The 15,006-nt window shown below is 47.6% G+C and overlaps 1 protein-coding gene across 5 annotated transcripts in view; it reads right to left on the minus strand.

Moving 5' to 3' along the window:
• BAZ2A (bromodomain adjacent to zinc finger domain 2A) overlaps positions 1-15,006 on the minus strand; it is a 100,552-nt gene that overhangs the window by 5,337 nt on the left and 80,209 nt on the right. For 2 of the 5 annotated variants that reach the window (XM_040425626.1, XM_040425623.1), the window contains exons 21-27: positions 12,004-12,202; positions 10,769-10,924; positions 10,468-10,628; positions 9,663-9,937; positions 9,434-9,566; positions 9,207-9,353; positions 2,464-2,669 (exon numbers count right to left, since the gene is read on the minus strand). In XM_040425626.1, the coding sequence (XP_040281560.1) occupies positions 2,464-2,669; positions 9,207-9,353; positions 9,434-9,566; positions 9,663-9,937; positions 10,468-10,628; positions 10,769-10,924; positions 12,004-12,202 (1,277 nt within the window). Of the gene's footprint in view, positions 1-2,463; positions 2,670-9,206; positions 9,354-9,433; positions 9,567-9,662; positions 9,956-10,467; positions 10,629-10,768; positions 10,925-12,003; positions 12,203-15,006 lie in introns of those variants that run through there. The other 3 variants (XM_040425622.1, XM_040425621.1, XM_040425624.1) reach the window with 2 other exon arrangements.

Genomic DNA, 15,006 nt, shown 5'->3' on the forward strand with positions numbered 1-15,006 from the left:
CTCTTTAGGTGATAGAGAATGGAAGTCACCTGGCATTCAAAGTGCCAAGGATTATACCACACGAGCGTCAGCAGACACAGAGGCATATCAATGATACAAAATGAAACGGCATGGCTAGCAATTAGCTATGGCTGACCAAAATCATCCAAATGGTTGGAAAATAACTATTTTCGTTGCACAAACTGTAACCAATAATTCTATTATAGTTTACCATAACCCCTTTGCGCACCTGGACGTAACCATATGCCCTAGATATGTTAGGATTGTATGCAGCAGATTCATGGGCCATGCCTGCTCCATACAAGGTGGGTATCAGCAGTACTACACAGCCGACACCTACCTCCAGTGGCCAGGATTAGAGATATGGTAAGTATTTAGCCCCTGAGATGCTACGGTCAATACCAACCGCAGCATCTGGGAAGTTAGATACAGGGAGGGGGCTCCCTCTGTCCTCTGAATGGCACCTGTGCAATAGAACCACAGGGTGCCAATCTGTTGCTATGGCAGCAAGGGGCCTTCTGAAGGACCATAGGCCAGCCAGTCAAGCACTCCGCTATCTTCAACACTCCCAGAGAGAATAAATGGAGTAGCAGGGTGCATGCTCGACCTCTGCTCCATCAAAATGGGGGAATGGGATCAGTGGGGGTCCCAGCAGTTGGCCCCCTAGCAATCAGCTAGTTATTAACTTATAAACTTGGCACAATCCCTTTAATAGAATGCTGGGAAAAATCACTATTCATAGTAATACGAACACATTGCTGTGAATAGTACAATCGCAGCTTCAAATAGGTTTAAAAAAAAAAATTATATTAAAAAAAATATTAAAAGTTAGTAGAAAAAATGGCACATCCAGAAATGGTAAAAATATGAAAATATATTTGATATTTTAAACATTATCAAGCTTGGTGAAAGACATTAAAATGTAATACCAATGCTAGAATTGCCTTTTTTTTGTTAAGGTTGAATGTTCCCTAAAATATCAAAACTACAAAAAAAGAAAAAATGTTCCGGCCCTTGGAAAAAACTAAAATATTATTTCCAAAATTGTATACATCTTGAAAGGGGTTAATAAATGTTCCCTGGGATTTCTGAACATGTCTGTGTCATAAATAGAATAAAAGCCAACCATTCCATTTATATGAGCATGTTAGTCATAGGCCTGCAGTCTACTCCCTCTTTTCAGTGTGCTTATGGGAATGTGGACAATTTGGGCATTGGTGAGGTTGGATGAGAAGGTCCTGCAGTCAGTGTACCAATTAATTCCAAACGTGTCTAGTGGGGTTGAGGTCAGGACTCAAGTTCCTCCACACCAAACTCATTAAATCATGTCTTTAGGGATCCTGTCTTGTGCACAAGGGTACAATGATGAACATGGCAAGGGTCTTCTCCAGAGTGTTACCACAAAAGGCTAAAATGTGTCTTTGTGTATCTTATGCAACAATAAAAAGCCATCAATATAAGTGGGGAACAACTCGACACCCCTGCCTCTTCACCGTTTATACATATAGTAGTAGCTGTGCTGAAGAATGTAGCATTGTCCCATTTACGTGAAAGGAACATTACCCTTGACTGAAAGTAAGGGACCTCGCCAAAACCCTGAATAAAAGCCCCAGGCTATTAACCCCTCCTCCACAAAATTATACAGTAGGCACGATATACCAATAGCAAAAACTACCACTGAAATGTGATTCACCACACACTTTCAGCGCTCTGGTCCAGTAGAGGTGTGCTTTATACAACTCCAGCCAATGACTAGAATTGCACAGGGTGATCTTGCACTTGTGCCGATGCTACTTCCACAAGAGGTTTGGAGAGAGTGGTCAACCCTTTATGGCTGAGCTGTTATTCTAGACCAGTGATGGTGAACCTTTTAGAGACCGAGTGCCCAAACTGCAACCCTACAACCCACTTATTTATCGCAAAGTGCCAACACAGCAATGTAACCTGAATACCACAGTCCAGTATAGTATATCTTCCATGTACTTTATCATTTAGCTATAATACCCTGCCTGCATTCAGTGCGCTGTTCACAGCGCGCCCTGCGCTGATGAATGGCCGGAGAAGTCTACAGCATATTGGTACTCCATAGACTTTTTCCAGGGAGTGAGACTCTGAGAAGACTCTGGGTGCCCCCTCCGGCACTCGTGCCATAGGTTCACCACCACTGTTCTAGACACTTCCACTTCACAATAATAGCACTTACAGCTAACACGAGCAGCTCTAGCAGAACAGAATTTTCACAAACTGACTTGTGGCGAAGGTGGCATCCTTAGCCAATGCCAAGTTTAAAGTCAGTGAGCTCTACAATACGACCCATACTACTACCCCACCAATTTTTCTAGACATTAGTAGAAACTCAAACTCCTGAACACCTCATCAATATGACTGACTGATGGTATCAGAGCAAAATGGTTTTCTGAGGTCCATCATGATGATACGATCGAGAGTAGCTCTGTGACTTACTCGCAGAATGTTAAATCAGGGCACTGGCTTCGCGTTCCAATTCGTTTCCGTTTTGCTAGTGATGCTTCTGCTGGAGAAGGTTGAGAGACTGTCGATGGCTCTTTTCTACGAGACTGCTTCAAGGGACTGTTATCTTGATATCGTTGCACACTTTTTTTGGCTCTTTTTGAGGAGCCACCGGGTCGTAGATACTCGCTTTCTCCTTGCTAAAAAAAAAACATGATATTTAGTTACACAAAAACAGTAAAAACGAAATTTCAACTTGCAAGCAAAACACTTTTTTGTACAGATATTAATTACATTTACGCCTTTCATATGCATACATGCTTTACTGGTTGCCCTGGGTAACAGACAGCAGTGTTGCTTCACTCTGCTGTCAGTCATGTGACTTAACAGCTTTGCGCTAAAGCAAGGTGCAGCAGGTAATTTCTGCAGCGGATTCTGCCTTGCACTCTGCCTCACCCACTTAACCTGACTTATACATCTACTTCTACTTCTCGGGGGGGAAAAATGGAACAGGTTCTTCCTAAATATGGAACTCTTTCTGAACAACTTATTTCTCAAAGTATTTACACCAGACAACTGGCATAATTGGATTTTTTGTACTCACCGTAAAATCCTTTTCTCGTAGTAGGCATTGGGGGACACAGCACCATGGGTATATGTCCAACTACCACTAGGAGGCGACACTAGACATAAAAAGTGTTGGCTCCTCCCCGTTGGGCTATACCCTCTCCACAGACACTAGGCAGCTCAGTTTGTACCAAAAGCAGTAGGAGAGAGAAGAAAGGCAAGGAACCAACAACTCCCGTACCAGGAAAGATCAAGAGACCAGCCCGGAGAAGCTGAAGTAAAACAACATAGGGAGGGATCTGTGTCCCCCAATGCCTACTACGAGAAAAGGATTTTACGGTGAGTACAAAAAATCCAATTTTCTCGTGCATGGCATTGGGGGACACAGCACCATGGGACGTCCCAAAGCAGTCCCCGAGGGTGGGAAGAACAACCATGCCACCTGTGGGCATACAGGTGCGGGAGAACCATGTGACCCAACAGGAGAAAAGCACGGAATAGGCAGGACGCCTCATAACAAGGGAGAAACTCCAAGGAGGCCACAGTGACGACTGCCAGCACCCCAGGACAAATGCCTGGGAGAAGGTCCCAAATGCAAGAAGAAGGCAAGGAACACCCAGCTCAGCCGAAGGCTGGAGTGAAAGTAGGACAGCATCGCGTATCGGATCTACCCAACATCCCAATTGTCTCAGGCGAAAGCACAAACACCCTGAGGTCAACCCCTGAAGGGCCAGGGGAGCAAGGGAAATTGGAACCACTGAAGGCCAAACGAGAGAGTGAAGCTATAGCAAGGCTCACATGTGAGTGGAGCAGGTCTCCTCTCACCGCAAAGCAGGTGAAAAAACTAAGCGCCCTATTGAAAGGAAAAGATCCTAAAGGCGCTAAGGGAAACCGCCAACCCCTGGAAGGGGAGGGGGTTGTAGGTAAAAACCAGGAAAAGAGAAAAGACAAGACCTGCATCCCCAACCAGGAGACGAGGAACGAGCCTCTGAAAACAAAATATCGCTGAGAAGCGCAAGACCGGAGAAACTCTGGCGAAACTCATTATCAGGGAAGAAGGGAACCAGATGCAAGCCCAGGAAATCTCAGCAGGGGCACACTGGAGAGAGGGAAGCCATAGCAAGGCTCACATATGAAGGGAGCAGGACTCCCCCCCCCCCCCCCCCCCCACCGCGAAGCAGGTGATGAAGATAAACGTCCAATTGGAAAGAGAAAACTCCCAAAGGCGCTAAGGGAAACCGCCAACCCCTGGAAAGGGAGGGGGTAGGAAGTAAAGGCCAGGTGAAAAGAAAAAAATAAGAGAAGACCTGCATTCTAAAACCAGGAGACGAGGAACGAGCCCCTGAAATAAAATAATCGCTGAGAAGCGCAAGACCGGAGAAAACTCCGGCCAAATGAAGTATCAGGGAAATGCAGGGCAAGGAAATCTCAGCAGGGACACACTGGACTGAGAGACATGGGAGGAGAAGGAGAGTACTCCCAAAAGTCTAAGGAGGAAGGCTCTACAAACAGGAGGAGTCCCTCCCGAAGGATACCATAAGGTGGAAATGCAAACCGTAGCAATAAACCACTCAACACCAGGTACTTGAAGTGGGAGGATGGGAAGACAGACATGAACCCCATGAGGTCCAAAAGGCTATTGGAACCCGCAAGGGGAACAATCAACCCAGGCCCCTCCCAAACAACGATAATCCTACAGAATCTGTGTGATCAAATGAAAGGGGACAGGGACTCCAGAAAGGAGTTACCCGCAATGGGCTCACAAGGAACCAGGAACTGAACCACCAGAGGACAACAAAAACCAGAATATCCAAGAAAAAATGAAAAGAACCACCCTGTGGGAAGGAATTGGCCATGGACAACTAGCCATTCCAAGAATAGTGGCTAGCAATCAGCATACATTGTCCCGGGGAGGGCAAATACAGCGGCTTGGGTTGTACCACTAAAACAACAGACGCCCATATGCATAAGGAATGGTGAAGTCGCTATAAAAGAAGCGGGGGTGACTACACGAAATGTAGAAACCAGCTGCGACCGACATACAGAAGGCTCCCAGGGGGAGAGAGTACCAGATGGGCGAGGACAATAGCAAGGTCCCAAAGGACTGCCCTCTGTTAGATAGTACAACTAAGCATAGATATAAGGGAAAACCCGGACCCAGAAGGAACTACGGAACCCTGTCCTATGTCAGAGCAATCAGCAGAAAATTCACCTACCAGGCAGGTGTGTGACGCTCAGTGGTTCTGTCCCTGACTCATCAGGGAGGACGTCCAGCGAGGAAATGTCGCTGACCCCAGGAGGATTCCGTGTGGCGGAGGACATCAAGTGATGGCCGAAAAACTACCGCAGCGGCCGGAGCTCAGCAAGCTACGTATCCCAACAAGGAGAAGATCCAGTGGAGATCACTGTACTCCACGAGGAATGGTCCGCCCTGTAATAGAAAACAGCGCGGATACTCCTTTATAATATGTGGAACGCGGAGTGCAGCCGAAAGTAGTATTTGATAAGGATGGCAATAGCAACCCTAGCACAAAAACCAACAACCACCAGGCCATGGTGTAGGGAGCGTGGTGGTATGTGGACCACCCACCCACCAGATCAGAACAGATCAGTCATATACTGGGTACACCAGAAGTAGAAATAGACCGACAAGGAGGAGGTTGGGCTGGCCCACCCCTGCCAGATATGGCTACCATATTCGTGCTGAACCAGGATGCCGAAAAGGGAAGTAACCAACATCCGCAGCACAGAGTAGAGCCCGGGGAAGGAAGCACCCAGTAATACAGAAAATGTATGGGCCACAGATTGCACCATAGGGCCCAGCACGTGGGTACTAAAAATACACGCCCAAAACCGAGGTAAAGTGGCTGCATGATGCACACTAAGGAGGGTGGAAACAAAACCACAGCATCCAGGAATGCGACCGCATTTGGAGGGTACAGGTCCTCAACCTGTAAGGTAGACATGAGGCTGTGTAGTGCAGAGATACGACCAGACCGGTGCAATGGGTACAGCATCTGGAGATGGCCGAGGTACTAGGTCTAAGATTAGAGCGAAGGGTCCACATGGAGCACCCTAGGACCAGAGAAGTGTAACGGCTGCCACGTTAGCTATGGCACCTATATTTCGCTCGGGAAGGGAAAAATAGGGCCACACGGTACCACAAGGAACGACAGGTGCACACCACAACAAGGTAAGTGCAATGGCAACTGAAGAATGCCCTCTATTTCACCTAAAAAGAGGGAAATAGGGCCGCATGGCACACCATAGAGCCCGACAGGTGTAACGGCTGCAGCAGAGACGGTGCAGGAACTCACCTAAGAAGGGAGTAAGATGGCTGTTTGGTGCACTCTAGATGAGGTTGCAGTGGCAACGGCACTACAAAGTGGCCTCAATATCTCGTCCAGTAAGGGAGAAATAGTGCCGCAAGGTACACCATAAGGCCAGACAGAAGCAACGGCAACAGCTCCTGGAGATAGAAAGGTTAAATAAAAATGAAGGGCACAAGGTGGCAGCCTGGTGCCCACTAGAACCAAACAGAGGCAATTGCACAGCAATTGAGAGTGGCCTCTATATCTCGCCGGGAAGGGAGAAATAGTGCCGCACAGAACAATAGAGCCCGCCAGGGATACTGGATACAGCATCAGGAGATGGTGTAGGGACTCTACCCATGAAGGGAGCAAGGTGGCTGGAAACAGACAGGTGCAATTGCTACGGCAATTGAAGGCGGCCTGTGTATCTCGCCCGGCAGGGGGAAATAGTGCCGCATGGAACACCTAACCAGTCAGCAGGAACTCTACCTATGAAAGTAACAAGGCAGCTGGAAACAGACAGATGTAATCGCCACGGCATAGAAGCCGGCCTGTATTCTCTGGTACAGGCATTACAAAAGAACCTTTAGAGGCCGAGAAGGGGAGCCAACCCTACAAGTGGCGTTTGCCTGAATTATCAGCTTGCCTAAAACATAGCCCCTGGATAGGGGCCAGGAAGGTCTGTCGTGCACAGCCTACGAGGGCGTACATACCAGAGACACCGCGTAGGTGTCCCAGTTGCTAAGCACGGTGACGGCTGCCTTACCTGTGCGGTAATTACCTGTGCAGGCAGGAGGGCGCCATCTGAAAGTCCACTAGAGGGGCACCAAACCTGGTAGGGTAGGTACCACCATGCACGTTTGACTTGACCACGCAGAGGGATTCTGCACGGTGGAAGACCGCCTGATGCTCTGTTCCGAGGGAATCGGTGCAGAGGTGTCCCCAGAGGCAACTGACAGAGAAGGCTTCGTCACCAGCCTCCGGCCTGTCCTGGGGGACCCGAGGATGCTGGGGAGGGGTGGAAGCTAGTTGAGACCACCCAAGGGTGGTCCATGGGCTACTCCTTGCGTGACCCTGTATCTTAGCGTGCGCGTGGCTCAGGGGGGAAGGAGACCGCAATTTGTAGGTAGCGCTCCAGCGAATCCGCCAGGGACTGAAGGATCGCCATGGAGAGAGCCCATTCGCGCGCGGGGGGGGGGGGGGGGGGCCTACCACGTGGAAACCTCCGTAGACAACGGACGCACGAAAATCGTGGCGATCCGATACGGAGGCTGGGAGAGGAGGCCCCATAGAGCAGCAGTGCTGACCTATCTAACCCCGGAAACAACAGTTTCCAAGAGGTGCTGCAGCAGCTATATAGTAGGCAGGAAACCTCATGCAGGTGGCAGGGCTGCAGGAGAATGCAGCAATAGAGAGGGGAGAGAGGGAAGGGGCCTGTGGAGCAATTCAGCCAGAGGCTGCCTACCGGACCCCAGGAGTTATGCAGCGCACCCAGCGCAGAAGCTGGCGACCGGAGATAGCAGGAGCCGGCGACCGGAGAAAGAAGGAGCCGACAGCCGGAGAAAGAACCGCCCCTCAGAGAGAGAGCAGAGAACCTGGGGCCGGCTTGGCAGGCAGAAGAGGCCCCTCCCAGGCTCCCCCCACGGAGGGGAGGAGACGGAGTAAGCCCGGGAAGAGAAGAAAGGGGGCGGGGAGTTGCGGCCTAGTAGGCCCGAAAAGCCGGGGACTAAAGTAATGGAGCGCGGCCGGGAGCGAACGGCCGCGACCGCGATAGTGCCCCAGAAATGCCGCGACGAACGGGGGCCAGGTGGGGGAGAGAGCTGAGGAAGAGACCCCCAGGGAGAGAAAAAAACGGAAGGCCAGGGGTTTCAGGGGCCAGGATACAGCTGAGAGAAAAAACCCACAAGCTATGTAGCAGAGGCAAGGCAGCTTATCAGAGGCAAGGTATTGTCCCACACAGCAATAAAAGCTGTATCATGTATCCGGGTAGGGAACATGAGGGGGGAACGCGTCCAGGCCCGGGAAGGAGGGTGGGATCCCTAATCTAACATACTCACCCTCAGACGTCTTCAGTCGCAGCAGTAACCACCCCCTCGGCGGACTCAACACGGGAACCGTGGGACTGCCGGAATTCCACTGCGGAAGCAGATTTGGGGACTGGGTGGCTGCCAGGTACCTGAGTACGCGCCCGCAGGGGGGCAACTAAAGTGGAACACGATGGAGCCACCCCTGCCGCAGGCCGAAACCTGCAGAGAAAGAAAGAAAAAATAAAATAAAAAAGTAGCAGGATGACCTGCACAAAAAAGCAGGTCAGGTCTGCCTCCTATGGACACTAGAACAAAACTGAGCTGCCTAGTGTCTGTGGAGAGGGTATAGCCCAACGGGGAGGAGCCAACACTTTTTATGTCTAGTGTCGCCTCCTAGTGGTAGTTGGACATATACCCATGGTGCTGTGTCCCCCAATGCCATGCACGAGAAAAATACATGGATAAATCTTGCCCAAACAACTCAAAATCCTCTGCTTCCCTTTATATAATACATGATGAATCTTTTTGATGTCTAGTGCCTCCTAGTGGTAGCCGGGCATATACCCATGGTAATTTGTCCCCCAATGCCATTAACGAGAAATTGTTTGACTGCAGCCACCAGTAGGGGGAGCTCAGTAGATAGGTATTCAGTTTCCATTGAACTTAATGGAAGCTGTAAAAATCTCTGTGCTCTAAGCTTACCCTAGTGGTGGCTGCCAGAAAATGCAATGGATTTATGTTGGGAACAAAAGTTCAGTGCCAGGCCCCCCTCCCCCCAAGACCTATAGCAGCCACGTGGTATGCCTCCATGGTGAATATGCAAATCACTTACCAAAGAGATACAGTTGGGACAAAACCAGTCTCCTTCTGGAATGTCTGTTATCGGAGGTCGATGGCAATAGGTGTGGCAGCCGCGATCACAACTATCACACAGCAGCAAGCAGTCATCATTGTCACCTTTTCGACAATAAAGGCAAGTCTGTAAGAATGATAGAGTTCATTAAACCATATAGTACAAGACATTAAACAGTAACTGTAGGGGTGCCCTCGCTCTCTTACCACTTTATTAACGGAACGCTCCCAAGCTAAAGACTTCTCAAGCTGCTGCAGACAGAGGGAGAGCTGAGCCGAACTCCGGCATCGATCCACTGTTTGGTGCCACAAACGAAGACGCGATGTAATGCTGTACTGACTGCCACAGACGGAAAGAAGTTGTACAGATTCGGTACATTATTTATATGTTAAGTGAAAAGGAAAAATTTGGAGACAATAGGATTCCTGCTCTTACGTTTCAGTGGTAGATGAGGTCTCTGGGTCAGTGATGACAATCTTCTCATGCTGCACCTCGCTCAATATCCACAGTGGTTCCTTCAGGTATCTTCTTTCCACATTCTGTTCCAGATCCAGAAGCCGCAGCACAGCTATGTCTAATGGATTATCTGGCTCCCTGTGTGCTCGGCCTTCTCTTTTCACTTTTGCTAAAATATCATCTGATGCTTCCACTTTGTGCTCATAGTATTTTAGGTCACTCCGAATAGAGTCCAACCCAGGAGGGGTCCAGCCCTGTAAAATATGTGAAGGCTAAGGAAGGTTATGAATGTCCAGTCAGGAGATCAAAAGCAATACATATATGTCACTACATACAAGCGCCGACTATCTATTTATTTTGCTCCTTGGCAAATTTTTCGCTCAGTTCCACTAGAGTAGATCTACGATCTGTGACTACAGCTTAGCTACAGCGTCTACAGTGTCTACGAGGTAGTCGGAGACACCTCCTGTCTCAATATTGAGGCTGCTGCTCTCTTCCTCCCCTTTGAATGTGTAGAGGCAAATAAACCTTAGTAAGGGGGTGCCCCTGGAGAGTTGCTTTAAAGGGAACCTGTCATCAGGATTTTGTGTATAGAGCTGAGGACATGGGTTACTAGATGGCCGCTAGCACACCCTAGCTTACCCAAAATCCCGGTGACAGGTTCCCTTTAAAACCATCAGAGACATTGTTTTCTACAACCTGCGAGACTAGTCTGACCATGCTCATCTGAAATAAAACAAGCTCAGTAAATTAGAGAAGAAAACGAATGGTAGATGGGACTGACCCGCAGCTGCAAATCTGACATCATGACCCTCTGTTCCAAGTCTTCCACCCGCTGTAGAACAGAGATATCCACCTGGAATGTCCGCTGCTCAACTGACCATTTGTCCAGTGTTTCTTGGCTCACAGGGTGACCTTCAGTGGGTTTGAACTGAAAGAGTGCATCTAGGTGCACAGACACATGGTACAAATACAAGTTAGCACAACCACCACTTTGTCATCAAAGTACACATTCATAATGCACAGAAACTATTTCATATTTTTAAATAAAAAAAATAAAAAAAAAATAACAAAAAACCTCTTACCAGTGATTGGCCTCGTGCACATCTCCTTGAGGTGCGCAAGATGCTTTGTGAGAGGTTTGTGCAAGGATTTTTCACGTATACCTCGTGGATGAAGAGCTCTCAGCAAGGATTCCAGCACAACTGGGTCCTTTATCCACCACCAAGCATTTTTCATATCTGTATTTTCAGAAAAGCACATAGAACTGATCAGGTAATTTTAATTCAGAAATATCTTATCAAATACTACTAAAACAGAACATGCAAGAGTATTCTCCGATGTTTTGTTACATTCCGATCTGGAATTAAAACAGATTTTTATTTTGATTTTTTTGTAAAGGACCTGACAAAATAATTCAAATTCTTACAGTGGAATGAAAAAAATTCCTTGTTTTAAATAAACATTGAAAGTCATGAGTGCATGTGTGTCCACCCTTTTGGTACTAAACACCCCTTTTGCATTCAAACTGTCACATGACCTGTCACAAGATGAGAGTATAAAAATACGCCTGTTCTGAAAGGCACCCAAGTCTGTAACTCTACTGAGCAAGCGCCATGAAAACCAAGGAGCTCTCCAAAACAGGTAAAAGGACATAGAAAGTCATGGTGAAGTATACATCAGGGGTGGGTTACAAAAAAACTCTGAACCTGGTGCTGAACTCCTACTTCTGCTCCCGTTATTAAAACACTATTTTCATGCAGTTGCCACTGGGAAGGGGGGGGGGGGGCTGAATGCAAAGCGATTACTACAGCTTCACTTCAGTCAATGGTAACTGTATAAATTCCTATGCACTGAGCTCCTCTACTGGTGGCTGCAGGCAGCTAGTTTAGTAATATATTACCTGAAGGGAGGCAATGATTTGTATGAGGGAGATTTATCAATGTGTACCGGTATATGCCAATATGCTTTTCAGAAAAGAAAAAAAACTTTTTTCATTGTTATTTAATATTTCTTCCGACATGTTGGAACTCTAGGGAGCTGTGCTTTGCGTTCTGCATTGCCTGGGAGTGATTGACACACACGTACTAAAAAACTGGTTCAGGCAGGGGAGCCCATACTAAGTTTTGCTACGGGGCCCTGTGAGATCTGTGTGTGCTCCTGCCTTCAGCAGAGAGGATCCATTCCAACACATATGGGTGAAACACTTACCCGTAACCACCGCATGTCTAAGCTAGTTCAATACTCTATTATATAAAACATTATTTAACCAAAGTCATTTCCACTACTGTAGCCATAGCTCACTAAACCAATAACTTACTTTCTGGTATAGGCCTTTCTATCAGTTGATTGTAGTACTTTTGCTCTATTTGGGTGAATAGTTTACTGGACGGCCGCCCTCTTTGTTTCTCCCGTGTCGTGACATTGCCCTTAGGCTTGTTACATACTTGGCAAACGGTAGATACAGATGGCAGCTGAGAACCAACAGGCTGATGCTGTTCATTTGCCAGTCCACTGACCTGTGTAATGTAAGAAGCTGGTATCAAAGTGTTTTATGCAGGCTACATCAGTATGGAGATTTCTGAATTGGCTACCATAAGCTCTATGACTTCAGGATCCACAAAGGAGAGCGAGTGGTGGAGACGCATTCAGATGTCTTTATTGGAGTTGCTTTTTAAAGTGCATTAAAGTTTAAGCAAATACATTTAGAGTTTTTAAGATTCCCTGCTAGAGGTCATTCTACAGGAAGTAGTGTTTACTTAAAAAAAAATTCTGGCATTGTCACATTGTTCGTTTTCAGTCATTTACTAGGAACCTATACATTCCTCACACAAATCTCCAACCCACCAAATCCATTTTAGCAACCTTACACAAATGTGTGCCTCAATATTGCCTCCACCTGACAAAGCTTTGCTTACCTTCTCCCTCACTTCTTGGATCTAACCCTTAGGCCTCTTTCACACGGGCGTCATGGATTTTGGCCGGATAAGAAGCGGGTGCGTCGCGGGAAAATGCGAAATTTTTCGGCGCGAGTGCAAAACATTTTAATGCGTCTTGCACGCGCGTCACAAAAAGTGACAGGTTTGGTACAGAAGTTCAGGTTTGGGTTAGGTGTTGTGTAGATTTTATTATTTTCCCTTATAACATGGTTATAAGGGAAAATAATAGCATTCTTAATACAGAATGTTTAGTAAAATAGGGCTGGAGGGGTTAAAATAATAATAATTTATTTCCCCTCCTCCACTTGTTTGCACAGCCTGGCTCGTCTTCTTTCTTCTTTGAGGACCTTTGGTGACGTCACTGCGCTCATCACATGGTCCATCACATGGTCCATCACCATGGTGATGGACCATGTGATGAGCGCAGTGCCGTCACCACAGGTCCTTTTCCTCCTGGACAGCAAAGAAGACGACAGAAGAGATGCCGGCTGCGCGAACAAATGGATGAGGTGAGTTAAAAAAAAAAAAATTTGAATCCCTCCAGCCCTATTTTACTATGCATTCTGTATTAAGAATGCTATTATCTTCCCTTATAACCATGTTATAAGGGAAAATAATAATGATCGGGTCCCCATCCCGATCATCTCCTAGCAACTATGCGTGAAAATCGCACCGCATCCGCACTTGCTTGCGGATGCTTGCGATTTTCACGCAACCCCATTCACTTCTATGGGGCCTGCGTTGCGTGAAAAACACACAAAATAGAGCATGCTGCAATTTACACGCAACGCACAAGTGATGCGTGAAAATCACCGCTCATGTGCACAGCCCCATAGAAATGAATGGGTCCGGATTCAGTGCGGGTGCAATGCGTTCACCTCACACATTGCACCCGCGCGGAAATCTCGCTCGTGTGAAAGATGCCTTATGCCTTAGAGTCCAGTGCGGAAAACGTGCTCCATGTGTGAGCATGGTTCCCTGTTATTGACACTGCTCATTTCACCAGATAGCATGGCATCATAATGATTTATAATGCTGCGTGTCTCTGCCTAACATTGCATCTACGGAATCATACTAACATAATACCATCAGTATAATTGAGTAGATGCAAGGTTGGTCAGAGTCACACAGCATTATAAATCATTATAATAGCATGCAGTCCTGGGAAAAATTTGATTTTTTGTACTCACCGTAAAATCCTTTTCTCGTAGTAGGCATTGAGGGACACAGCACCATGGGTATATGTCCAACTACCACTAGAAGACGACACTAGACATAAAAAGTGTTGGCTCCTCCCCGTTGGGCTATACCCTCTCCACAGGCACTAGGCTAATCAGTTTGTACCAAAAGCAGTAGGAGAGAGAAGAAAGGCAAGGAACCAACAACTCCCGTACCGGGAAAGATCAAGAGACCAGCCCGGAGAAGCGGAAGTAAAAAACATAGGGAGGGATCTGTGTCCCGCAATGCCTACTACGAGAAAAGGATTTTACTGCGAGTACAAAAAAATCCAATTTTCTCGTGCATGGCATTGGGGGACACAGCACCATGGGACGTCCCAGAACAGTTCCCGAGGGTGGGAAATGAACAGCCATGCCACCGGTTGGGCATACAGGTACAGGAGAACCATGTGACCCAACAGGAGAAATGCCCGGAATAGGCAAGAAGCCTCATAACAAGGGAGAAACCCCAAGTAAGCAACAGCGAAGACTGCCAGCACCCCAGGACAAATGCCTGGGAGAAAGTCCCAAATGCAAGGAGGAGTCAAAGGGGAACACCCAGCTCAGCCAAAGGCTGGAGAGAAAGTAGGACAGCACCGCGTATTGGAGCTACCTAACATTCTAATTGTCTCAGGCCAAAGCACAAACACCCTGAGGTCAACCCTTGACAGGCCAGGGGAGCAAGGGAACATGGAATCACTGAAGACCAAACAAGTGAGGGAAGCCATAGAAAGGCTCACATGTGAAGGGAGCAGGTCTCCCCTTACCGCAAAGCAGGTGATGAAGTTAAGCGCCCTATTGAAAGGTGAAAACCCCAAAGGCGCTAAGGGAAACCGCCAACCCTTGGGAGGGAGGGGGTAGTAAGTAAAGGCCAGGAAAAAAGAAAAAGATAAGACCTGCATCCCAAAACCAGGAGAGGAGGAACGAGTCTCTGAAAACAAAATATCGCTGAGAAGTGCAAGACCGGAGAAACTCTGGCCAAATGAGGTATCAGGGAAAAAAGGGGACCAGAAGCAGGCCCAGGAAATCTCAGCAGGGATACACTGGACTGAGAGACATGGGAGGAGAAGGAGAGCACTCCCAACAGTCTAAGGAGGAAGGTTCTATCAACAGGACGAAGACCCTCCCGAAGGAGACCATAATGTGGAAATGCAAACCGCAGCACTA

The sequence above is a fragment of the Bufo bufo genome, chromosome 3, assembly GCF_905171765.1.
Source record: "Bufo bufo chromosome 3, aBufBuf1.1, whole genome shotgun sequence".
NCBI classification, from domain to species: domain Eukaryota; kingdom Metazoa; phylum Chordata; class Amphibia; order Anura; family Bufonidae; genus Bufo; species Bufo bufo.